Source organism: Sardina pilchardus, chromosome 3, assembly GCF_963854185.1.
Source record: "Sardina pilchardus chromosome 3, fSarPil1.1, whole genome shotgun sequence".
Taxonomy (NCBI): Eukaryota; Metazoa; Chordata; class Actinopteri; order Clupeiformes; family Clupeidae; genus Sardina; species Sardina pilchardus.
This window is the reverse complement of record NC_084996.1, coordinates 9671300-9698839: the sequence shown is the minus strand read 5'-3', so window position 1 is coordinate 9698839 and position 27540 is coordinate 9671300. Positions and strand designations below refer to the sequence as shown.

At 45.3% G+C, this 27540-nt stretch overlaps 2 protein-coding genes across 2 annotated transcripts in view; one reads left to right on the top strand and one right to left on the bottom strand.

The window, feature by feature from the left end:
- Positions 1-14134, top strand: part of cacna1aa (calcium channel, voltage-dependent, P/Q type, alpha 1A subunit, a) — a 105365-nt gene extending 91231 nt beyond the window's left edge. Inside the window, exons 44-50 of the mRNA XM_062530898.1 lie at positions 3042-3151; positions 3717-3852; positions 10307-10508; positions 11374-11633; positions 13197-13338; positions 13603-13883; positions 13926-14134. Of these exons, the coding sequence (XP_062386882.1) occupies positions 3042-3151; positions 3717-3852; positions 10307-10508; positions 11374-11633; positions 13197-13338; positions 13603-13883; positions 13926-14117 (1323 nt within the window). The 3' untranslated portion in view covers positions 14118-14134. The remainder of the gene's footprint in view (positions 1-3041; positions 3152-3716; positions 3853-10306; positions 10509-11373; positions 11634-13196; positions 13339-13602; positions 13884-13925) is intronic.
- Positions 14135-22634: 8500 nt separating this feature from the next.
- On the bottom strand, positions 22635-23848 carry ier2a (immediate early response 2a). The gene has a single exon (XM_062531077.1). It carries the CDS (start codon positions 23772-23774, stop codon positions 23187-23189), a length of 588 nt encoding a protein of 195 aa, XP_062387061.1. The 5' UTR covers positions 23775-23848; the 3' UTR covers positions 22635-23186.
- Positions 23849-27540: the final 3692 nt, after the last annotated feature.

Genomic DNA, 27540 nt, shown 5'->3' with positions numbered 1-27540 from the left:
CTCCGTGAGAAAGAGCAAGGCCGGGTATCTGATGGTTGTCACGGCTCTCAGTTGAACCTGTGAATATGCTATGCTTCCACATGTATTCGGTCAATGTACAGGCCTTCTCCCAATTCCCATAGCCCTGTCTTGACTGTGAACACTGCAAGCAATAATCTGCACTGGACTGTAGCCCTCACCCCTGTAGCACCCACTGCACCCTGTCCCCTTGAAATAATGGGAATGAACACAAAACGATGCACCTTTTGTTTGCAGTTTGAATGCCAACTCACTGACCACAGTAACGAATAAAGAATGTGTATTGTAGAATAACTGTTTGTATAACTATTCACTGTAAGAAAATCAGTAAAATAACAGAAATCTCTCTCGAGGTACAGCGACGTTTCTTTTTTCCACTTTTTTGTCATTTTTTGCTTTCTCGTTGTCGAGTCATGGTTTGGGGTGGGTGGGCGCAGGGGTGGGGGGGGGGGGGGGTTCAGTGGGTTACCTCACAAAGTGCTGGGCCTAGTAAAGGGTGGCCCTTCTCCACAGACAAAGCTCCACTCCAACTCAACCCAACTCCACAAATTCAAAAAGCTTCTCGTATTTTCTTACTCACTTCCCTCCCCATCTCTGCAGTCTCACTCGATCTGTAGCATTCCATGGCTGCCATTCAGCATTCCTTCTTCAGCTATTTATTTTCCCATGTTGTGTGTTATAAAAACGGTGCTGTTCCTTCATAGCATCACAAATCCCTCTGAAGACAGAGGCTGTCAGGAGGAATGGGAAGAGATCTGAGGGGGTTGAGCTCTGTCTGAACGCTGAGGTCAAACCCTGTGGGGGGAACTGAAAGAGAGTTTTGTAAGGTAGCTAAACGTAGTAGTAGTACGAGTAGTATGTAGACACCAGAGAGCTAGGTTGGAATAGAAAGGTGCTTCAATACCTCGACAGCCAATTTAGTACGACTCATTTGCACAACTTTCATCAGGCACAGACATTATCGATCAATTATTGGTGAAGGTTGAACATTAAGATATGATTATTGATCTGTAAGCATGTGTTATTGTAGTAATGTAAACATGTCTCCATCTGCACAACTTCAAAACACAGATAGAGCAAAAACATCGAAGGAACAATATTTCTGGAAGGGACATTTGTCTCAAGCAGCGTTTATATGTCCTCCCTCGCTCCTCGCTCCTCACTGATCTACATAAAGAATGATGGAGCGGCAACAATGGGATAGTCTAGCCCTTCTTCTATCTTTCTTTATGTAGATCATTGAGGATCGAGGAGTATCAGTGCTTTCCTATGAAGCACACATAGTGAAACTGCTGAAAGTGCTTGAGCCCGATTAGATTAAATCCGTCATGAAAGCTCACACGTTTGCTACCTCAAAGAACCTCTTCACTGCTCCAGGCAGTTCATATTCATTCAAATGTGATTCACATTAACACGAGCACATGGACTCTATAACCCTTCCGTCTTCATCTGTTAAATCATTAGTCTTATGTAATCAATAGAGGAGTCATAACTACTATGATATAGTATTGACATAGCAGCACAGAAAACCCTGCAGACCACATTGAAATAAAAGGCATAATACATGGGACACGCATCAAATGTTGATAACAATGATTTAGATAAAATTTCAAAAGGTTCATATATAACATTTAAGTCTAGAGACATAAGAAGCATGCTAAATATCTGATAGAATCTTGACTTATTGTTTGAATTGCATAAAGAATTCCTCATCTCACTCTGATTTCCACGAGTAAGCCTCACTTTGCCACATCCACCCTGGTTGCAAGCTGCCTCTCTTGGGCAGGGACTTGCATGTTCATTTCACCGGTCTCCGCTTGCCTCCGGCCACTGCTTCTCATTCTGCAAGTGGGCTCCGTCCCACCCTTCTCCCAACACTCCTCCCCTCACTTCACCTCCATGCGCACAGGTAAGCGAGGAGTGGAGCACGTCAGCCCCGGACCTGACATTTTCAAGGTGCCGTTTGGAGTGAAAGGTGTTCCCATAATTCAAGGCAGTGTCAAAAAACGGTAGCTGTTTATAGGTTGTCGAATCAATTCTTTAGCGCCTAGCTCTTTAGAATGCTGGGCATATTTTGTAGAGCAGAAACATATGGGATAACATGGGCTTCCATTTATTTTATGTATAGGTTCGATGCGCTTACTGTAGATCTCCAAGGACATTTCATTCAATGCATCTAAATGGAATCTATGTCATACTTTTCATGGCCTTTTCGATGAAACCACTTCTCTTAAACTTTTTTAAACTTGTTTTCGTTTTTTTTTTTTTTTTTGCCTGAATCGGTCAGATCTGCCATATAATGTTCAACAATATGGTTGTTTTTGCTAACCCTTTTAATCACCTGTTGTAATTCTTCTTCACACTGCCTATAATTCAATGCAAGTGCTCTTTTTTGTTCCCCTCTAGTCTTTTCTGTTCAGACACTTGGTTTTGCCTGGTGTAACCACGGTGCTTCTAGAGGTCAGTAGATTTGGACAAAACCCTAGGCTTCTGGTGGTCACAACACCAGAGTGCCTTATACATGGTTTGTGTTTCTGTATAACAAAAAAAACAAACATTTATTATCTATTGGTGACTTGGTCTGTGTGTAGAAGCCTAAATTGAAAGGCTCAGTAATAAAGACTGTTGTCATGAATCATAGTACTGTACACTACTATACGAGCTGTACGACATATTACAAGCTTATCCACCATGGGTCCCTGACCTCTCGGGAGCACTCAGCTGGTTACCTCCATTCATTTACTGGGTTGTTGGGAAGTAAATGAATGTTCCGCATGATGCCATCAGCACCCTCCAGACAGCACGGCCCGGGAGTGGATCTCAAAGTAAACCGTAAGAGAATACACTTCCCAGAGTGCCTCTTGGCTGACCTTTGCTGTCTCCTGCTGTTGCCACTGGAGTACAACCCATTTGCACTCTGGACTCTTTGATCACCCCCCACCTTCCCCAGACCCCATCCCCTCCTTCATCCTTCCCATTAGTATGCCTGCTATCAGCTGTAGGCCATGTTGTATCTCACACAGAATCGAACGACATTAATGTTTCAGCGTCTGGAGCCTCACTCCCCAACCCAGGATGGTGGGCCGGGAGTCAAGGGCCTCCCTGAATCCCAGCCGGATGCTGTGGGCAATATGTAAGTAACCCCCTTCCTGTGCCCAACCCCCCCCACCCCCACCACCCCCTTTTCCCCCCTCTGCTCTCGGCACTGAAGTGAGCTAGTTTTTTTAGTGACGCCATCCTTGGTTCTCAGTGGGCCAGGTGGACAAGGGAAGGACCAGCTTTGTCATCTCCCAAGTGGTAGAGCAATGAAAAGGAAGACTATGTGGTTGCTTACTTGCACAAAAACACCTGTTGAAGGATTGTGCTGATGTAACTTATTGATGTAACAAATATTGCAAATATTGCGGTCTTGGCACACCGTTTAGTTCATTACAGCATTAAAAAGGTAAATTCCAAGTTTTAAGTTAGTGTGAACTAACTGTTAGATATGTCTTGAAATAGCTAGTTGAAATAAAGCACAATCATGCCCAAATAATGGGTGACAAGCTTGACACTTAGGCAACCTTCAACACTAGCGGTACAGATAATATAGACACAACATGAGACAATATAACTGCCCCGTCAAAGGGCTGGACGCAGCTCAGGCCAGCGTGGATGGGGTTGCTGGGGGAAAAGATGTAACTGTCCATCTCTCTCAGGCCAATGGATGGGGGGATGACAGAGAGCCAGTCCTGGGTGACAGCGCGCGCTCAGGAGATGTCTCAGAAGGCTGGCAGCTGGAGTCCCGAGGGGCAGCATCCCGACGACAAACGAGACAGTATGCACAACTCTCAGGTACCAGCCTCCCTCCAGCAGTCTCTCGTAGACTCACAGTACCAGGGCGACCGGATGACACACATGGTGCACACACACAACAACAAAAAAAAAATGTGTGTTTTTCATTTATAAATACATGCATGAGTTTACCCATGGACACTGGTAGAATGTGTCGATGAGACATTCAGCTTTGAAAGTTCTTGAAAATGCCCATTGAGAGAAGTAAAAGAATGGAATCCTACCTTATTCTTGGTTGCTATTTGAAGAGATGAGTTGTTACTATGACTGATGAGTCATCGTGGATCCTCAAGCAGTCCCACTATCAGGGTCAAAGTGTTTCTTTCTGCTCTCAACTCTGCATGTGGAACAGAGGTGTGGTCCCCGCTGTCTGGTTTGGGCCTGCGTCCACTGAAGGGGGTCTCTGCCCATCCTCCTGGTTGGGTCACCTGTGTCTGCCCGATCCCCTCATGTCCATCTCACGGGCAGGCCACAGTTTAGAGCCCCCCTCCCCTCCCCTTGAGCCCACTTCAGCTCTCATACCCTGGGCTTTGTGGACCAGAAGCCTCCCTTCTCATACTCACACAGTGGTACTACCAGTCTTTCTGTCTTTCTTTTGTTCTATCTTTCTCTATTTTTTTCTTTCTCTATTTTCTCTATTTCTAGAATTTTCTTTCTTTCTTTTTTCTTTCTTTCTTTCTTTCTTTCTCTCTCTCTCGCTCGCTCTCTCTCATCTAACAAACCTTACCCTCATCTGCTAGTGCAGTCCATATCCATCATTGACTCATTTTTGCTCCACTCTCCGAGGGGTTATTGTTTGGTCTTCTTTAGCCCCCTGTTTGTTGCCCCAACAGTGGGTCAGACAGCAAGCAGGTCAGTCCTACCCCCTACTCTCTCTCTCTCTGAACAGAGATCAACCCTCAGAAAACACACCTCAGAAAAACAAATGGTGGTGTGTGTGAGTGTGACTGAGTGAGTGAGTGTGTGTGTGTGTGACTGTGAGAATGAGTATGTACTCAAATTAAACACAGCCACTCTAGGTATTGCCCCCCCTGTATTTTCTACTACAGGAATGGGGCAGTAAGTCCCTCCTGACCATCCGTCCCCACGGCAGGCCTCTAGGCCTCTCTAGACGGCCAGTGTCCCCCTCTCCCTGCCCCCTGTCCCCAGCCTTGTGAACTCCAGGCAGTCACGCCAGCTCTCCCTCTGTTTTCCACAGACGGTAGAGATGAGAGAGATGGGGCGGGATGGTTACTCGGACAGTGAGCACTTTCTCCCAATGGAAGGGCACGGGAGAGCTGCTTCCATGCCCCGACTCCCGGCAGACAACCAAGTGAGCACCTTCATCCTTTCACTCTCCTCCTCCTCCTCCTCCTCCTCCTTTCTTCCTCCAGTATGCTGCTCTCCAGCCTTCCCTTCCTCCTCCTCCTCCTCCTCTTCTTCATATCCCCCTGTTCTTCCTCTGCTTACCTGGATGACTCATCACTTTCAACACCTCTGCCTCTTTGTGCGAGAAAGAAACAAAACCACGACACACCAGAAGCATGAATTTGACTTGAAGTACTGCTTGCCCATGTGCACTGCATAAAACTACTAGCTGTCTCAGGCAAGGCCAAAATATAGGGAGAAACGTATAGTGTTAGGACAGCTCTTGGATAATAACTCTACTGTTCACTGAACATACTGTATGCAAACCTTATGCAAGCACCAGGAAGAACAAAGTGTACCTGGAAGGTGGGGTTGCTGGGGCCACTGAGAGCTGTAATTTCACTGGCTTCCAAGGTACATTGGCATCATTTCCAGGAAGCACTGTTGCCATGACAGCAGCAGCCACCAGAGCACAGCTGGTGATACAATGATTACTGAGGTATTTAAGTTAGCAAAGGAAAGGCTTTTAAGTCATTGGGTATAGTGCCACATAGTTATTAATATCTGGTTATTATGTAATGCCAAATCTTACTTTAAAACATTATCTTTTTGAAAAGCAATCAATATCTTATGGTTGTAACATTGTAGGCAAAGATATTTTGAAATGCATCCCAAATACATTCCCCTTATCTTCTAAGTGCATGCACAAACTCAAATGACATTTTCTTCTTATAGTGTCATGAATAACTTTCAAAGATTCAGAACAAGGATATCTTATTATAATTGCATGAGATGAAATGAATCCAGTATATTCACTTAAACTGAAGTGTCGAATTTAGAAAGCTCATGTTTGTTTGGAAATGTGCCCTGGCTTGACTCCCTGACAGCACTTCTATGATTTGTTTTTTGTTTTTACTTTGTAGTGTTTAATCTGAATTCAGCCTAGTTACTCTCATGGATGTTTAGACCTAGTCAGACGCATGCATGCAGGCACATACCACACTAACATGCACGGGCAGGTAGCAGGAACACATGCTTGCACACGCGCTAGTCCCATACTTTTGTCACCATTCTATTCCCAGATCCAGAATCTCCTGAACATCTTTTCTAATCTTCATCTGAGTCCTACTCCTCTGCATCTCCCCCAGTCTTAATCTGTCTCCCTTTGTAACTGCATTTTCCTCCACTTCCAGTATGTTTCTTTAATAGGTTCAACGTCAAAGTTGTCAGTGTTTTGGGATGGTATGAACAGATGTGATCATAGTGAAGATATGCTCTGCATATTTGTAATTTGTGGGGGGGTTCTTCTTTTTTAGATCTACGCTCTATGAGTTTGTGTGTGTGTGTGTGTGTGTGTGTCCATGGTCAGGACAACTGTGTGTACGTGCTTATGTTCAACATAAGCATTGCTCATATTTTATGAGAGGCTTTTGTAAGATATGACTAGAGTTCTGGCAAATGTGTGTCTGTCAAAAAAAAAAAAAAATTTGCTATTTGTCCTGTGTGTGTGTGTGTGTGCTTGTTAGTGTCTGTGTGTGTTAATGTGTTTGTGTGTATTGGTGTGTATGCGTGTGAGTGTGAGAGAGAGAGTGTATATGTGCTCTGTGTTCTAGTTCATGTGATGTTGTGCCACTTGTGTGTTTCTTGTGAGTTGAGCCTCTGTATATTTATTGCACTGCACTGTACTGTTTTGTGCTGTGCCGTGGTGTCTCTAGTGTTACCATGGTGACTGTGTCTAGAGCAGCCATCAGTCCCTCACTGTCTGTGTGCTGCTGTGGTAAGTGTCTCCCTATCACTGCTGCTTCTATGTCTAACCAGAGTTATCTCTCTCTTTCTCTCTCTCTTTCTATCTCTGTCTTTCTTTACTTTTCTTCTCTCTCTCGCTCTCACTCTCTCCTTTCTGTCTGCCTGATTTGCCCCCCCTCCTTCCCTCCTTTTTTCCCACTCATCCCTCCTTCATTCTGGTCACCCCCCCCCCCCCCCCCCCTCTTATTTTGAGCATATCCCCTTCTACCCTCTACCCCTAATTCTGTTCCTCCTCTCTTCCTTTATGTGGTCCCTCTCTCTTTCTCCTTCTTGGTCTATCTCCCCCTCTACCCCCTCCCCCTCCCTCTCCCTCTGGTGGTGGTGGTGTGGTGTGTGTCTCTGTGCTTCCCTCTTGCTGTGTGCTGTGTTTGCTTTTATGTGCTGTGCTGTGCTGTGCTGTGCTGTGGTGTTGTATGGTGTGATGTGATGTGTTGTGTTGTGTTGTGCTTGGCTCTGCTTGCTATTTGTCTGTGTCTGTGCAGCAGCATCGAAGGAAAGGGAGGCCACGAGGGAATAACCTCAGTGTATGTACAGTCACTATCTCTCTCTCTCTCTCTCTCTCTCTCTCTCTCCTCTCTCTCTCTCACACACACACACACACTCACACACACACACACACACACTCACTCTTTCTTTATCTCTATAATCCTCTCTCTTTCTCTGTGTATCTGACTTGCCATCTACCTTTCTGTCTCTCTATCTAAGTTCCGGTCTGTCTGTCCCTCTGTCTTAAAATATCGGTCTCACCCACCATCTACTTTTCTTTTTTCTTTCCTACTTTGTCTGTCCCATGGTAAAGACATTCTCTTTCAGTCTTGATTAATCTTTCTCTCCTTTTCTCTCTTCCTCAGCTTATATTCTCCTCCATTTTGTTTCACTGGTCAAGTCCGTAGCTTGTTGGTTACTGTAGAAAGATGTCACCCAACGCAGATTGTTTGCAACATCAGTACAGTCTTAAATACACACGGCACTTACTTTTTTACGCCTTTCATTATGACTGATTATAACCCTTAATGCGTCCTCCAAATAAGATTCTCTCTCGTAACTTCTTTTGCTCTGATGGACCTCCTCTAGCCTGACCAGCTAGACCTACATCAAGATGTAGGGTCTGGGAACTCACCGTAGGCAGGACTCAATCAGAGGGGTGGGATAAACAATTGTCTCTCCACGCACTAGGATAACGCTAAACGAATCCTCTTCTTGTTTTCAAGTAGCAGGATGCGGTAGCAGTCACAACTTCTGGTCGCATGTCAGTCACTATTATGTTAAGCCAAAGATCCTTAAGGCGGAGCAAGATACTTCGTCGTAGTTCATGTCTATGGGCGCAAAACGGGGATCACTTCCTTTGCATAAAGGGGTGTGTCATGCCCATAGACTTCAATGGAACAGCTCTGCATAAAGGGGGATTTTGTCCCCCCCTCCCTCTTGCGATTCGGGTTCCAGGAAGTGGCTTCTCATGAGGTATCTTGCTCCGCCCTTAATGATCTTTGGTTAAGCTTGCCCACCGACTCTAAACACGATGTGATCGGTCCGGTGATTCTGCCAAAGCCCAGCTCCCAAGCTCTACGGAGAGTTGCTAGACTGCTGCCGCTAGTAGGGGCGTCTGCTGTCTAGATTTCTAGGCTAGACCTCCTCCTCTCTTGTCTGTTTTTTTTTTTTTTTTTGTCTGTTTATCCATGCTGGCATTCCTCTCCACCAAGCACATGGTCTAAAGGGCTATGCACAACAACAGCGATAGTTATAACCATAATGGCAACAAAAAGTATCACTCTAGCTAATACAAATGACGACGTCCACACATAGCCTATATAAATAACCATAACCATATGCTAAATAACCATAACCATAACCATAACCATAACAATAGCGACACAAAGAACGATAGTGTTGGGGATAACACAGAGTGATTTCAAGAACAATGAAAAAGCTGACAGCAGATCAGAATCCATCCATCAAATTGTAGGCCTCACTTTCATGACCATGTGGAGAGACTTTCCTGATCGTTGGTCAGTGTGGACAGTCATCGTTATTATAGTTACAGTTATCTTCATAGTTATCTTTCGATGTGAACGAAACGGCCCGTTATTCTTTATAGTGAGTTACTCCAGTGGCTTGGAGACATATGCGGTAGCGCCTTTTAAATGTAGATCAATGTGGCTCCCACACCTTACGTGGATTAGCGCCAATGCTCTTGCCCCGTGTTTGGGGAAGTCTTCCTTCCTGCCATCCCTGTTTTCTTCCTGTGTGCTTAGCTGCCTGCCTTTGTCATACACGGCCCTTAGGTGTCTTTGTATGATTGCTGCTAACGTGTTTGTGTCTGTGTATATGTCCTGCCTATGTTTAACACAGACACATGTGCTTGCTGTGTGAGTGTGTGTGTGTGTGTGTGTGTGTGTGTGTGCTTGTGCGTGTGCGTGAACGTGTGCGTTTCCGTGTGTGTGTGTATGTAAACATTTGTTTGTGTCTGTGTTTGTGTTGTACTGTACGCTAAGGTGTGCACAGTAGATACTTTTTGAAGATACTTTCTATGTGTGTGTGTGTGTGTGTGTGTGTGTCTGTCTGTCTGTGCGTGTGTGTTGGTGTGCATCTTCGTCTCTCTTGGGCTATCCATGGACTCCGCTTGTGCTTGTATATTCTGGGCCTTCACTAATGTGAAAGGGACCAGGCTCAGGACCATGGACAGCTCCCCAACCACCCCCCTCCCCCCTCCCCTCCCCCATCAGCATGGCTGAAGACAGTCCCCCTGTGTGTGTCCGAGAGTGTGTGTCCAGGTGTGTGTGTGTGTGTGTGTGTGTGTGTGCAACTCTGCAATGGCGGAGGGGTCTGGAGTGGGAATGTGCTCTGCTCTTGTGTTGTCGGTGAGGGGTGGTGCGGGGTGGAGTCGGGGGCAGAGAGGGAAGGATCTGGGCTCTGGAGGTCCTCAGGTAAAGGTCCTGGGTGCATGGAGGGTGTGGCCCATGGTCTTTTCCTTCCTTTTTTTCTTTCTTGCTTTCCTTCTGTTTTTTTTTTGTTTCTTTGTTTCGTTGTGTGTTTATGTCTGTCTGGCTCCTCAGAATGACAGAGGTATGTGCAGAGTGTGGGAAAGGTATCTCTATAAGGCCATGAATAGCACACAGCACACACACACACACACACACACACACACCTTAAAAACACTCTCTGAGCACACACACATATCGCCCAACGGTGATGACAATAGAACCTCTTCCTACTCTTTCTTTCCTCTTCTCTCTCTCTCTCTCTCTCTCTCTCTCTCTCTCTCTCTCTGTGCGTGTGTGTGATTCCTCCCGTGCCGCCACAGACGATCACAGACAACAGCCCGATGAAGCGCTCGGCCTCCTCGCTGGGGCACGGCCGGTGCCAGCGGATGGGCCGGGGGAGCGACGACTACGCCCTGGACCACGCCATCCCCGAGGAGGGCCCGCGCCACGGGCACCGGCGCCGGGAGCGCAGCCACCGCGCCTCCGAGAGGTCCCTCAGCCGCTACACGGACGCAGACACAGGTCAGGGCCAGGGCCAGGGCCACAGCTCACTGCTACACAACAACCATAATGGCCAGGGTTCCCAGATTCATATTAAGAAGCTCTTAAGTGCTAAGAACCTCTTAGGAACGTTTGTGGAACGTTCTTAGAGCGCTCCTAAGAAGTTCTTACTAGCAATTAAAAGTGCCTTAATGAATCTGGGAAACCCGGCCAAAAACAACAGCAACAACAACAACAGCAGCAACAACAACAACTTAGCAACTAGCTATTATATAGCGCTATAGCAAGGCACCCAAAGCGCTTTACAGTGCAGGGGGAACCTCACTAACCTGACACCTGATGAAGACCTGAGTGGAATGCTATACAGCTATCTAGATACTGCTATACAGAATGACATACACTCGCTTCCCACACACAGGGATACACTGAATAAACAGAAAGTTTGAACAAACAAGAGAGTGGCACCAGTATCCACAGCACGCTTCACACAAATAATTTCAATAATAACAAACATAATCACTCATTTACACGATGCACTGCATACATTATACTGCTCTGTGAAGCATACTGTTAAGTGTGTTGATGTTCTAGCCAGTTGGTCAAATCTGGATGATGGTAAGAAGTAAAGAGATCATGTAGCACTACATTGGAGTGTGTTATCAGCAGGACTAGAGGTCTGAAAGAGAATGATTGGAGTCTTGGTGACACAGTCCACCATTGTGGATCGCCATATATCAATCATCACTGCCATCACCATAATAGAGTGTGGGCATAGGGGAGAGAATAGTGAACGTCGTGCTCAGTATGTTGTTGTCACGCTTGTGAACATGCGCGTCTGGAGTTCTGGAGTGTTGTTCTGACGTTGCTTCCGTCCCCGGGGCGTCAGGGCTGGGAACTGACCTCAGCACCACCACGCAGTCGGGCGACCTGCCGCCCAAGGAGAAGGAGCGCGGCGAGAGGGACCGCGACCGCGGCCGAGCCAAGGACCGCAAGCACCACCACCACCACCACCACCACCACAGCTCGCTGGACAAGGAGCGCTACACGCCCGACCGGCCCGACTACGGCCACCGGCAGCCCCGCGAGCGCGACCACCGCTGGTCACGCTCGCCCAGCGAGGGCCGCGAGTGTGGGCCTCATCGGCAGGTGGGCGTCTGGTGCACACACACACACACACACACACACACACACACACTTAAAACACAAACACACACTCACAAGCATCTACATCCACCCCCTACATACACAAACAAACATTCCTATCTCTGACTGTCTGTCATGCAGTGTGTAAACTAGCCAATAGGGGGCAGCCATTGCATGGAATTAGCCCTTTAAATGGACATGGAATTTCATGATTATTTGCCAGCAATACAGATACATCACAATATATCATAATTTTTAATATGACCATTGACCATGTATCATTTGTAACAACATATACAGTTTTGTCCTCAGTTTTCATGGATATATTTGTTCATTTGTTTCAGTCTAAGGGGTTAAAGCCACTAATATGAGAAAATATGGAAACTAAATGGATCTGATATCCCGTTAGCTTGTACTTGATCCCTTTATTTTATCCTTTTCCTTTTTTTCAATTTTTCTAGCTGATATAAGATATTGTGAACGGCGTCCAAGCGATTCTGATGCAAACACCTGTATGTCCATCAGACTTGGACAAAGAGAAGCGCTCTAGTTGCACAGGTTGTTACAGGGAAAATGTTGCACTCCCTCACCCCTCTCTCTCTCTCTCTCTCTCTCTCTCTCTCTCTCTCTCTCTCTCTCTCTCTCTCTCTCTCTCTCTCTCTCTCTCTCTCTCTCGCTCTCTCTGTCATTGTCTATCTATTCAATACAAATACAAACACAAACACACATACACATCACACGCACACACACACGCACACACACACACACAAATCCAAATACACTCAGTCAAGGCTGGCGTTGCTATTATGACAAAGAACAGGATGTGGCTTCTCTGAAGTGCTTTCATTTGCAGCAGTATGGCAGCGATAGCGGCGAAAACCAGCTCATGTGCCTTTATATTTCATACTTACCGCACACATCCTGCCTTTCTCATAATCACTGTGACTGTTCCCGAGTTCAGCGGCCAGAAATCAATTTCTCTTCCCTTCCCTCTTCTTCTCTTGTTCCTGTTTTCTTTCATGTCCTTTTTTGCTCTCCGTAAAATGTTGCTTCTATGTGTTTTTGGTCCGAATGTTTCTCCCATTGTTGGCGTCCGTCCTTTTAAATCTCTTGGATTTCCACGCTCTGTTTTGTTTATGGCATTATCACTTGCGCTCTCTTGTGATTGGGCTATTGCTTGCTCTTTCTCTGCAAATCTCTCCTCAACCTCTTTTTTCTGTCTCTTTTTCTCCTTAAATTTCTCTACCTCCCTCTTCTTCCTCTCTCTCTCTCTCTCTCTCTCTCTCTCTCTCTCTCTCTCTCTCTCTCTCTCTCTCTCTTTCTCTCTCTCCCTCTCTCTCTCTCTCTCGCCCTCTCCTCATGTCTTTCCTCAACCTCTTTTTTCTGTCTCTTTTTCTCCTTACATTTCTCTACCTCCCTCTTCTTCTTCCCCTCTCTCTCTCTCTCTCTCTCTCTCTCTCGCCCTCTCCTCATGGTCCCGTGTGCGTGTCTTTCTCTCAAACACATTGTGCCGTTAATTTTGGTCGTACTTTTTGCTTTATTGGCCTTGTTTCACTTTTCGTGTAGGGCAGTAGTTCGGTGAGCGGGAGCCCCGTCCCCTCGACCTCGGGGACTAGCACCCCGCGCCGCGGCCGCCGCCAGCTCCCCCAGACCCCCGCCACGCCACGGCCCCACGTCACCTACTCGCCCGTGGTGCGCAAGCCCGGCAGTGGAGGAGGAGGAGGAGGAGGAGGAGGAGGAGGTGGAGGAGGTGGAGGAGGAGGAGGAGGAGGAGGGACACCGCCGCAGCCCGTGCGCCAGTCCTCCACCACCACCCCACGCCGCTACTCCCCCTCGGGCTCCGGTGATCCTCCTCCTCCTCCTCCCCCCCAAGGGCCTCCTCACCACCACCACCATCACCACCACCAGCAGCAGCAGCAGCAACAGCAGCAACAGCAGCAACAGCAGCAGCAGCAGCAGCAGCCCCCCTCCCACCACGGCTCGCCCCGCCAGGGACGCCACGGTCCCCCTCCCTCTGGGCGCTGGGGCCCCCCGACGCCGGACGGCAGCCCGGAGGGCGACGGCTGCTTCTACGAGGACGAGGCCGAGGACTACGACTACCGCGAGCGCCACGAGCCGCCGGCCTACGAGCAGAACCCCACGCAGGGCAACCCCCACCCCCACGCGCACCCCAACCACCCCCACCCCAACCACCCGCAGCATCCGCACCCGCCCCACCCCAACCACCCGCGCTCGCCCAGGACTTCCCGACACGCACCCCCCCAGCAGCAGCAGCAGCAGCAGCAGCAGCAGCAGGGTCCCCCGCCGGGCGGTCCGCGACGCCTGCCCAACGGCTACCGCTCGTCCTCACCCTCGCCCCACCACCACCACGGCGGGCAGCCGGTGCCCCAGCACCCCGGGACTCACAAGCCCCCCCACCCCCGAGGCCCGCGAGGGAAGGGCCTGCATGAACCCTACAGCGAGACCGACGAGGACGACTGGTGCTAGCCTCTGGGGAGCGGGGAGAGGGGACGTCAGGGGAGAGGAGGTGGGGATGGGGGTGAAGGAGGGGGGATGGGGGGGATGGGAGGGGGGGGCAGGGAGATGTTGGGTTCTCTCCGCTCTGTTCTGCCCAGAGTGGGCATGAGGGGTCAGCCTCTGGCCTGGACAGCCTGGGGGAAATCATGGCATGATTCGACTCTCTCTGTTTCTTTCTTTCTCTCTCTCTCTTTATCTCTCTTTCTTTCTCTCTCTGTCTCTCTCTGTCTCTCTCTGTGTTTGAGTTATTTTCTTCTCCCCCGCTGCCTAGTATTTTCCACTGGGGTGGGCTAGAGTAGGCTTGGGTGGTGGTTTGGCTGGCAAATAAGTAGAAGAATGTGGGGAATAAAGAGAAGAGAAAGGAGGGTGTGGGTGGAGATGGGTGGGGATGGGTGGGGATGATTGTTTGGGTGAGGGGAGGAGTGTTGGGGGGGTGTATGTAGTAAACAAATTAGCATTGAAAACATTGTGAAACGTAGCTCATCTGACTGAGGACAAAAACAGAGAACACACCAACACCAACACCAACACACACATACGCACACCGAGAGGAGTGAGTGGCCGCAATGACAGACGTCAACTGTCAAATTACGTTTCTGAACAGGAACAAAAACAACACTGACAACGAAAAAAGAAAAATAAAAAAGAGAAGAAAAAGAAAAAATAGTCCAAGTAAAAGAGGATAAAGACACCTGAACAAAAGGAGACTGACCAATTTTTTTCTGTTTTTCTTTTTGTTCTTTCTTTGGTTTTCCTTTTTTTGGCTTTTGAATGAACAGGATCTCAGCCTATTGCAAAAACCAACCGTGACGTTGGCCAATATTGATGAGTTTTATCATCTCTGTTTACTGTTAATAATGAGTTCACAGTGGGCGTGCCTGGTGCCTGTGTACATGGATGTGTTTTAGGGACGGACCGAGTTTTGAGGGGACAGAGGTTACTACACCCTGACTCTCATGGGGCCATGGGAGATGGGGTGGGGAAGGGGGATTGGGGGGGGGGGGGGGGTCCCCCTCCCAATATAGCCCAATACCTCTTCCCTCTCATCTTCAAAAAGAAGACAAAAAAGCAAAAGAAAACACTAAACAAAAAGGGGAGGAAAAAAAAACACATTTTTTTCTTCTCTATTTCTTCTTCTACTCCTTGGCTTCTTCCTCTTCTACTTCTTCTTCTTCTACTTCTTCGAAAACATCGGAGCTTGATTCTTCAGTTGCACCGCTCAACTTCCTTTGAACTCCTAGCGTAAAACTCCTATGGAATTCCTGCATGATCAATACAAAAAAAAAAGAAGATGAATATTATTGATAATAATAATAATGATGATGATGATGATAAGAATACTATAAATAATAATAACAAAAGTATCTTTATTGGACGAGGGGGAGGGGATTTATTCCTTGGTCTTATTGTTTTGTCAGTGAAGTTCTCTCTCTCCATTCATCCCGTTTTCTCTCAGTCTCTCCTCTCTGATCGAACGGTTTAGACTCCCGAGTTTTGTATTCCAGTGACGCCAGAGGCTCTGAGAAAGCCAGGGCAAGAGAAGAGGCCGCCATTCCCTCTAGTCAGGGCGTATACAGTAGCTGTGGGGAAACGGGCCTAAAGACTGACTGACCAGGTTTTCATTCCGTGCCAAATAAATCTACCAAAAGAAAATAGAGAAGCTTGTTGGATGAGGATCTCCCTTAAATAGCACAATTGATTTAGAATATTCTCTTGATTTTAAAAAAGGAAAAAAAAAACAGTAGAGTATTTTCTTTACTACACTTATTTTGAATATCTGTTGCACTTGCACAAAGATACCTAGCCCATAAGCACACAGGCTCTTTGACACAAATGCTGACATAACATTGTCATATAATAATGTGAAATAAAGGTTTTAAAAACTCCTGTCCAAACATTCCTGGTCTATCAGGCCAACATTAATAAAGCATGGATAGTTTTATATTGTGACTCGGTTGAATGTTTTTTTTTTTTTTTAATCAAAATAGCAAGGCCATAGTCAATGGTACAGCTGTTATAGCATGTATTGGCAAGTACATATCTATATACATTGATTACATATATATTAGCGTTATGACTTTGTTATGTTGGCATTGCAAACAGACACATCAAGGACGTGCTTCAAAGCACGACTTGTAAGCTTGTGTTTGGTCTCATGGACTCTTTTCTTCCCATATTTTGCATGTGTCTTCAGTCTTCCAGTTGTAAAGATGGACGGAGAGAGAGAAAGAGAAAGGACGTGGAGTAAAGAGAGAGGACCTCTCCATCTTCAGAATTGATTTGTTATTAATGGTGATTAGGGCTCAGTAGATGATGATGATGTTGGTAATGATGGTGATTTCACTGGTAATGTTGATCATGGTAGTGGTTAAGATGATGATTATGATAATGATGATGCGGAAAAAAAAAAAAGATTATACATTGTTTAGATGCTCTTATTTATTTTTTTAATGATCATTTTGTTTCATTTGGTTTCTTTACTTCTGCTGTGCTCACTTGGTGGCCATTTTGTTTGTTGGCAGCAAGAGAGGAGTGTGGGGTTCTGTGGAACTGCTTCATTGTGGGGAAACCACTCCATCGGTTCCCACACCCTGAGGCTTTGAGCACCCCAACTAGAGAACATGTCCATTCCTTCACCGCTAGCCACTGCATGACCCCTCGATCGATTCACGACCATCCATTTTCCAAAAAAGAAAAAAGAAAAAAAGAAAATTGGGGGGGACCTTTAGCATGACTTTACAAAGGAACAATATTTTTAGAGCCACGTTCACCTCCCTTTATGGTATCATGGAACAAGCTGTGTGCTAAAGGCCAGGCAAAAGAGCCAGCCACAGAGCTCCACCGCCTCTCTCGGCTGCCAGGTGGCGCTGTAGCTCATCGCGACCTTCCATGTTTTTCTCACTCGAACCGCCTGATGTTTCTGTTTCATCATGATTGTTGTTACTGTCATGATTACTCTGTACACTGGGAGTAGGACTTAGGTGTCTTTCACCAATGGTGCACCACTCTGTGTTCAGGACATGTAACACAGCCAATCAATCTGCACAGGACATGTAAACACAGCCAATCAAATTGCATGGGAGAAAACAATGACCGGGCCTTTTCTGCCAAACCTCTTGTGTGTCCCCTTCATCTTTTATTGCCATGTGCAAGGTCACAAGTGTGCGGAAGTGGTTGTCATCACTGTGATCACCGCTGGGAATACTTTTCACACTGCATGCAACATTTTTTTTCTAAAAAAAAAAAAGATCAGAAAGAATTTTGGGAAGGCTTCAACACAAAAAGCAATTTCCTAATTAAAATCATGGTAAATCATACAGACCTAAGCCAATTCTCTCTCATATCTTGCACCTTAAATACAGCGTTACTATTAGCTAGGATATAGAGGCAAAATCAAGTATGTGAAATTTGGTATGGATTATAATGTGTTATACACCTGGATGACATCACTATGTCACCTACTAAGGTACCTATGGGGTGCGCGTTGGTAATTTAAGGTGTGTGGGTGTGTGTGTGTGGGTGTGTGTGTGTGTGTGTGTGTGTGTGAGAGAGAGAGTGAGAGTGAAAGTGAGAGTGTGTCAGTGTGTGTGAGAGAGAGAGAGCGTGTGTGGTGTGTGTGTGTGCGCGCGCATTAATGCATTCTTCTGTGTGAGAGTCATATATGCACTTCTGTATGATTGTCTACACAGGCTTAAAAATATGTCCTGACGACATGCATATCCACCCAACACCCCACACAGATGTTAAATCACTCACTGCAGACTATCAACTGACTGGACATACCCTGTTCTTACACACAAAGTGCCGCACACCAGTGTACTGGGAGTGTACTGAACGAGGTGATGAATTTCCGAACCCAACAGAACAATCTAGTGAAAATGGGTTAAAATGCTAATCAAGAGAGTCCAGTGGAATTATGGGATGCTGTAACATATGGTCATCATTTAACATACAGTATGATGTTGACCCAGCAGCAATATTACAATTCAAGTAAAGTGCAAAAATATATTGTAGTAAATCTATTAAATACCATTTGTAAAGGCTGCAATGTCCTAGTACAGTATAGCACTTGTCGCATTGAGAGAAACAGTGAGCGTAAGTGGGTAGGTGGGGTCCTGTACGTTAATGCACAAGGTTATGTGTCTTTGATCGAGTCATTGTGCCATAGACCAGCTGGACAGCCCTTTTAAAGCCCTGGCTATCCGACAGTCAGGCATTCACTTAAAACTGCCCTTGAGCATGATGTGCTATACATACTGTACATATCCCTGGATGTCATATTGTCATTTGAACATGGGAAAGGGATCAAAGTAAGAGACCCATTGGTAAATATAGGGCACATAATATGCACAACTCAGACACAACTATTCGTGTTTGCAAATCAAATAACATGCAAATAAAATAACATACAAATACAAAGAGAGAAAAAATAAATATCGGTATCCTGGGCTTTACTCACGTGAGTAACAGTGAAACAGTTTTAGGGGCATTTCAATCCAAATCTTTAATTCTGCTTGAAGTGAACAGTATTTGTTTTGTGGTATTAGGATTCGTCATCTAACAACAAATTTAAGTGAGTAGATTGCAACTGGGGCTGTGCGACAGACGACCGAAATGATGAACATATAACTGTACACCTTTGAAACAAAACAAGCCCATATCAATAAGAAGCCATATTAGAAGGTCTCCGCTTCTCTTTCTCTCTCTCTGCTTTCCACAGTGCCCCAGCAACTTCCCAAGGTTGGCTACCTGGTGCTATTCAGAAAAGAGCTTTTCTCACAGAGGCTGATTGCAGACCACACTGAAGGGTTCTGTAGAAGATTAACTGTTTCCCTGGCCTTGGTTCTCAGCCGAGGGAGGGACACAAAGGATCGTTACAGTCTGTGAGGCCATCAGCTCTTATCATTTCTAATCTAATAATCTAATCACATGCACTCAAGCAGTGCTTACATAGCAGGCATCGACAATTCCCTCATTAATTTTTGCTGGTGCTGTTGCTTTATCATATAGTGGTAAACATATTTACGCATACTGACTGCTACTGAGTTTCTAAACACATCGGAGAGGTAGTTACACAGTTGTTACACCCACATATCTGATAACTTTGCACAAACATAATGAATGTTTGCATGAAGCTATTCTGTTCATGGGAAGGTGACATTTTTGTTATTACATCAAATATGTCTCACATTTATAAATCACAGATATATATAGTGAAAGTCTACCTGCTGTGTTAAATGCATGAGATCCTCCTCAATATGATCATTATGGAAAATCTCTGAAAATGCTGTGGGATGTGCGTGGGAACTTCTTCAAATACAAAATAAATAAATAAATAAATACACTTTTAAAAAGCAAATTGTAGGATTCAACAAACAAGATATTCGGTCAATTACCGGCTAAGCTGCAGAATGTTATCATGTAATGTACTGTGTCTGTCAGTTGTTAATAGGTGACGGCTGATAAATGTTACTAGATGACAAACATTTGTTGCAACATATTCTTACAAATGATTTACCTGGTAGACTTCCACTATAACTGTGATTTATTACATTTGATTAAATAGGCTACATAATCACCCTCCTACAAGCTTAATAACTTCCTGCAAACATAGTAATTGTTATGCTTGTGGGAGGCAATATGACATGTTGGTACACATATGTTATTATGGTTACATTTTTGGGATTATTCTATTTCAAAAAGTGCATATTTGTGTTGTTTTTGTGTCATCTGTTTTAATCACAATACCTTTCCCCCCAAAGGAACAAAACATGATGAACAAAAATTATGAAGTCACTGCACAGGGTGATCTATTGTCACATTAATTTCAACACTCAGTAGCAACACTCAAAACGTAGTAGAAATCATGTAGAAATGTATATGTTGTATGTTATGATTTCAACAAAAACAAATCCCATCAGCCATATCCTAAAGTTGCTAAAAAAAAAACAATGTCCAGTCATTTCCCAACCCAAAGGATTTATTCAATCACACAATCTGCATGGCCACATTTGAGTTCATTTGACAAAAAAAATGATGTCAGGCAAATGAGATGCTTTTTAAAAGAAGCGAGTGGGGAGGCCTCGAGGCAACAACAGGCAGCCGGAACCCCCAGTGAGTGAACACATGAGGATGAGGCAGTCATGGTAAGATCAGGGATTAGAAACGGATCAAAGTGTGAATGTAACTGAAAACGGAAACAAAACCAGTTTACTTGTTCCGGGGTGAAAATGTTCTTTTCAATTTTAGATAACCAGTTAATAACGGTATTTATCGTTCCGATTAACCTTTGTTTGATATTCAAAAGTCCATAGGCTTGGAAAGTCACCAGCCCATACAGTGTTCCCCAGACCCCTTATAGGATGAATTTAGTCAGATTTCATGAATATAATGGCCGTTGGCCTAATCAATTTGTAAAGACAATGTCATTTTTATAGGAACGTTATTAACTGTTGGTTTGTTACGTTCTAACCACTTGCCATTTAGAGGAGAGGCCTTGGAACCCTGGAACAGGAACGAAAGAATAATGTTTTTGCTCTGAATGAACCAAAATGAAAACCATTCTGTTTTCAGTCCCTATAGGTAAGATCATTTGCTCAAACGTCTAAACATCCAACCTACTCTTCAGTGCTCTCAAAGAAATGTTGGTGGATCCCTAATGACCTTTCCAGTGCTGCGGTTATTTATGTGGAACTGTAAAACTAAAACCACTACTCTACAAAAAAAAGCCCTGCCTTTGCAGTGTATCAAAGTCTCCTCTTTTCACTCATTTTGCTCTTCTCTGCTTGCAAGCTGTCTCTCCTTTGTCAAGCGGCCATTAGCCCTGTAACAGACACCATTCCCAGGTGAAAGTGTTTGTGGAGTCGTCTGCCTCTGAAGTAGCAGAGAGGCCATTTGCTGGCCAGTCACACACAGCACGGGAGGCCACTGGCCAAGAGGTCAGGTTTCACCGGAGGCCGGCCCCCACAGGAAGCAGTCTGACAGGAGACACGGCTCTGCCCAGAACAATTGACTGGCACGGGGCGGATGCGTTCCTCCCCGACGCCCTTCCCTTCCCTTTCTCTCCACCCTGTCTGGCGTTCCACCCACCCGTGTCTCCACCCTTCCTCTCCCCTCCCCCTGTAGGTCTGCGGGCCAGATGTGCGGATGTATGAAGTGCCTCGTCCTTCCTTTCTCTCGCCTCTATTAATACCCTTCCGCCGCTCACACATTCCTCTGACTGTCCTGCTTCCTGTGCCCCTCCTCCTCATCCCCACAACACACACACACACACATACACACACTCATACGCTCACACACTCACACATTCCCCCCTCCTAGCTATCCCTACTGACATACTGTTGGGGATCGATTTGGGTTTGTGTTTGTGTTGCTTGCTAAAGGGATCAGTGCAGTGCGCACATGCACATATAGAGTACACTCATCAAGGCATTCGGCAAGTGACACAAAAATAATTAAAAAATGAGAAGTGATGATTTTAATCTCTCTCTCTCTCTCTCTCTCTCTCTCTCTCTCTCACACACACACACACACATACGGTGTAACCCAAATACACTAATCATTTCCCTCTCTCATCATTTTTTTTTTATTTCATTTTTTATTTCGGGTAATTTCAATAAAAGTGCAATTGTGCTGCTTTGAACAAGTAAGATAAATCAAATAACAACAACCCAATTACAATTTCACTGAAATTACAAGTTTTCAGTGAAATTACAATTTCACTGAAAACTTGAAAATAATTTATGAAAAGGCAGTAAAATGGTGGATTCTACATTTTGGAAAGTAGGTGTCATTCCCAATAAAAGCTCTCAAGGGCAGGGTAGTTATAGTTTGTTGACATGTTCATTTCATGTCCTCATGCCTCTAATGTCTGGCGTAAGGCTAAAGCATAGTCCACCCTGATAGGTCTCTCGCACAGCAGTGTATGTTTCTGAAGCTTATGCCTCTCACAAATCTGTCTCCAAATGCTGGTTGTCTATAAGTGGGATGCTGAACCAACTGTGCACTGTAGTGTTGTCCTGTTTATGGCAGGGCAGGTTTGGGGCGTCTTTACCCACTGTAAGCTGGTTGGATATTATACGGCAGTTATGCTAAACATGACATGAATGGTTCCTGAATTAAGTGACTCACTGGAAACAGAAACGGCCAATGTATACCCGGCTATAACCATTCATTGTGACTCCGGGTAGCGCGCTTTACAAGCTTGTCTGTTCTTTTCTCACGTATAATGGGCAATTACGGTTCGAGCGTTTAGGGCTGTGAAATTGAATAGCGATGACACAGCTGGCTTGTTTCCGGCCCACTTGCTAATTACCGTTGCTTCCTGACTTCCGCGGACAACTCCTGCCCCCAGGCAATCCGGTCACCACCCCCACTCTGTTTGTTCAGGCCTCGGTTAGCTTTTCACAGTACGTTCTCTCAAATGACTTGCCACACGTTGCAGTGCCCCAAATACACAAATGGAAAGGAAGACTACCAAACTACTGATCTTGTTCATAAACGTTTTATTAAATAAATATGAGGTAGCTTATGGAATCGGAATGTGTTATTCGAGGTTCTTTACCACTTCTAGTCACTGATGCACCTTCCAGTGAAATGTCCTTGTCCACACAACATGAGTAGGCTACACATGAACACAGATTTACAGAACTGTCAAGTACAATCTGTACACAAGTGACAAAACATGTATCTTCAACAGTCAACGTGTTGGCTGGCTGGACAACAGTAGAACAAATAGTTCTCTTCTGACTGATATCAGTCGAAGGTAACTGGCCAGCGTTTCTGAAGAAAGCAGACACTTTATTGACTAGAATTCCCGACATCCTTGATGACATGCTTGAATGCAGTGGTCGCAAACCTTCAGTCACCTGGCACTGGACCCAGGCAAATCCAAAAATTCCAGCTGTGGATTCGCCGCCGTACTCCCTCCGGAGATAGTCTCCACATGGCATTGGACCTTGGACCTCTCTTGGATATCCCAGTTCGTGCACAAAAAGCGCATGGTGTTAGAAATTAGCATGACTGATCGCCGTTGCCTTATCAAAAGCTAACGATGCTCCTCTGCATGGGGATATGTGTTAAAGAGTCCTTTACTCCACAGCAGGTCCTAAGTGGCGCGCTGTGTGAATTCCGCCTGATCTCTTCGGCTTCCATTTTCGCCTTTTTACATGGTAGAAAGTCGGGCTCAACAGCTGCTTTCCCGCGGCGCTTTCTGGAATGTCGTTCGGGTCTGGTGGAACTCAGATTTTCCTTGTCCTCTGATTCTGCAGAGTCGTGGTTGTGTGGGTCACTCTGGACATTAGTCTTTGAGTTTTGCGTTTCTTGTGTATTTGAAGCAAGCGAGGAGTTGCCATCCTCTAGGACGCAAGCAGTGCCCGTGCCTGCTGTTTGACATGACTCCGCTGTGACTCCAGTGAAGTTGGCTTGCTGCTCTTGTTGTTCACAGGCTATGCGGTAGCTGTGGTAAATGTCTCTCGCCGATTTCATTACAAGCGTGATCAACAAACTTCGGTGAAGGCGAAGTCCGCCACGTTGCGTGCGTAAAGTGTACATTTTCCCCAACGCTTGAACCATAATCCGCTTGGCCTCGGTGGTGACGTCCATTGTTTCACTCTGTGGTTGAGACATGGCAGATTTTATGTTGACAAGTGTGTTTTGATTTGTCTACCCTTCTTAAAGTTCTCGGGGCCCTCGGCTGTTGGGCTCTCCCATGCATGAAGACATTCCAACGAAACGGGGTGGGTTTTTATTCTCACAATGACGCTCCGTGACACGTTTGAGACAGTCAACCAAGCTCCACCCATGGTCAAACCCTCAAGGAACGCCAGTTGCATTAATGTAGCTGGTAGGCTAAATGCAGTAGTCTAGGTAAGCGTTGACTTGTGACAACTCAAATAAATAGGACTCGTTAATGCCAATTTTAGCTATTTTTCATTAGCTTTGATCTAGGCCCATATCCTGCTCCAACCAATTCAAAACCATTCAGGACATTCAGTCAGGGTATATTTAAGGCTACGTAAAACAAGGACTTTGATATAAAACAAAATGTCAAAGTGATGTATTTACCTACTGTTGGACATTGTGGCATTTGCATTGCTGTGTTTATGCACTTACATTGATCGCTTAGACTCGAATGCCTATATATGGCACATCCGAAGGACAACCAGCCTACCTCCCACGGAAAAATCACGATATGTGGGACGCACTTCCTGTTTCCATATTTAGAGCACACTGAATGGGATATCGTCATAGTAAACATCCATACATGGTTGTCAAGCACGTGACTTCCGCTACCTACACAGAAAAAGCCAGATGTGCTCAGATGTCCTTGCGCATGTTGGTAACACAGTTATACCAGAATAGGTTATATTGGATCTGGAACACATCACGGTTTAGTAAAGATCAAATCCATTTGTGGAACTGTAGGCCTAAATTACAGGCATAATGACACTGAACAATGTTTCTCTAGCGGAGACCAATCTATAGGTTATGCAACTACCCTAGGTCTGCGAGTAGGTGCATATACCTTTCAGTATCTGGAGTATGTTTTTAATTTGAGTAATAATGAGTCCGGAGTTTTGGTAGAGGTGTTTTGCTATCTAAGTGAAAGCACTTTGAGTGATTTCTTGAAAGTGTGTGTGTGATACCTGATCTCTTTTCTTTCAAGACTATTATGGATACAATTTAATTGAACAGGCTTAGTGTGTTAAATTAACATTTATTAAACAGCAGTCTTGCGTTAGCCCATCAGAAATCACAAATATGACTGGTAAAACATCTAGGCCTAAATAGTTCTTTTGAGACATATTTGATCAAATATTTTATTTGTTTTAACCTGTAGCACTTTGAGATCACTGATGTAAAGTGCATTAAATAAAATGTATTATTATTATTATTATTATTATTATTATTATTATTATTAATAATAATAATAAATAAGCTTTTGTGTCCTGCAAACGTAGACACCTTTCGATCACAGCCCTGTAGCATACAACACTGCGGCCTGACTTGCTGCTTATCTCTGAGGCCTCCAAGCAGATCGTTCTCCTGGAACTCACTGTACCCTGGGAGGACCGTATCGAGGAGGCTAATGAGAGGAAGAGGGCAAAATATGCTGAGCTAGTGGAGGAGTGTCGGAGTAACGGGTGGAGAGCACGGTGTGAGCCCATCGAGGTGGGATGCAGAGGGTTCGCTGGCCAGTCTCTCTGCAGGGCCTATAACATCTTGGGCATCACAGGGGCCAGTAAGCGAAGGGCCATTAAGGAGGTCACAGAGGCAGCAGAGGTTGCCTCAAGGGGGCTGTGGTTAAGGAGAGGAGAACCATGGGTGCGGTAGCGCTACCTGGACACAAGCTAGGGCCTGATCAACCCCAGCTGGGTCGCCTGGGTGAGAGTGTATGATGCTTGAAAGACCCGAAACACTCTGTGACCCCAGGTAACATCACTGATGATGTGTCCAGGTTGCATCAGTAGATGTATGTTACAAGTAGCATGTATTTTTGAGGTTTACAAGAAGGATCCATTTTGTGCTGCAACAACAAATTGCAAGAGAAAGAGTGTGCCTGCTTTGTAGCCTGTATGTTTTAGGAATGCTGCTGATTTCATGAGGAAATCCAGTGTCAGGAAAAGTGTAAACAAAACATTAGCAGTATGGATAGAATGGAAAACAATCTTCTATAATAGATAAAGGCCTTTTTGTACCAAAGACAAAAGGAAACACTATTGAGGGATCTGACAAAATAATACTACTAATAAATACATTAAAATGGCTAAAACAAGCAGCTCCCTCAAAAGGTTTTCCAGCCACAAGCAGACAAATGCCCCTTAAGCCTACCTTACACTGACAGAATTTGACAAGATTTGGGAAATATTCTTGAAAGATTGTAATCTTTTAACCAATGCCCCTGATTCAAGCTTTACTCAAGACACTTTTCTTTCACAAATCTTGTCAAAGTCGGTCAGTGTAAGGTAGGCTTTAAAGGAGGAAGCTTGCCCATTAAAGGGCCTCAGCATGTGCTCTGATGAGTGGAACCCTTCAGGCCGTGCCGAGACCTCACTCAGGGTCATCGTGACCAGCCACAGCCACATCACGTGGAGATGCTCACACAAAGGCTGCGCTGAAAGAGCATCTTTTCTTTCTTTCTCTCCCTTTCTTTCTCCTCACAAGAACAAATGCAGTTAAGAGACAACGAACCTTGAAGATGGAACAAAATCATGCAGTACCTCCGTTTGTTACAAACCTTGTTTTATTATTAAGATATTCAGATTTATCCTTTTTGATTTTCATTTTGATCCTTTACAGTAGTTAATGTGCAATTACTTTGAATAATATTGGGTCACAGTTAGGGATTCACAAAGTTATTGGCACTTTGAAACACATGATAAATGGAATGAGCACTGGCTTTTACAGGGGTGGGAAATGGGGGGGTGGGGGCAATCACAGCTAGGGGTTACGGCACGTGTAAGGGGGGGTACGGTGGATTTTGGGGGGTGGGGGCTCTTTGACATCAGCAGACGCCACTGCATTGGTTTCCAAAAGCGTGGTTTCTGGGTTACACTTCATGCTGTGAGTGCACAATGAACAATCAAACTTCAGTAGTGCTTCTATGTATAATATACAGTATATATATATATGTATATCTCTATGTTTGTATAAAGAGTGAATTTGGGATCTGCTGACCCCAAAGACACCGCCAGAGAGGTTGCATCTTACAAAAACAAAAAACAAAACAAAACAAAAAAAAAAATAACACCCCATATTTTTATTTTTGCCCTGTCTGTCAAAGTGTGCTTCAGCAAGCTGTTTTTGGATTTTCCTGTAGTCCGACTGAAGTTGGTTTGATAACACTACCATTCACTTCTTGAAACTGCTGTTTCCATTCTGTAGCATACCAGCACACGAGATGCTGCTGCTGCGGTTGTTGTGAAACTGCCCTGGGACGTTCCGTCTACTGGCGTGCATGTAAAGCACATCAGGGGTTAACCTAGCTATGGCTCCCAACCGGGACAGGTGAGGTGCTAGCGTAACAAAGCAAAACGTGCTATACACACGCACACAAGTCACACAATCTCGAGCATACCTTAGTACGCGTCAGTGAAAGACACCCCTGGCTGCAGAGAGACAATCCCACACATGATGGGTGGGTGTCTGCAAAGGGTTCTCTGCCAAGGTCTCTGCTCAAGGGCATCCGTGGAAGAGCAGAGGCCAGAGGTGAAAGAAAAGACCCAAATGACTGCAGTTTTTGAAAATGAGAGAGAGGTAGAACAATGGTCAGCTCCAACCCTTTTTTTCCTCCTTACATCCCCTTCTCTCTCTCTCTCTCACGTTTTGCGTTAAAATACCTCAGTCGATCCATCAGATCCATCAGCCTCATTAGTCATTACATACAACTTTC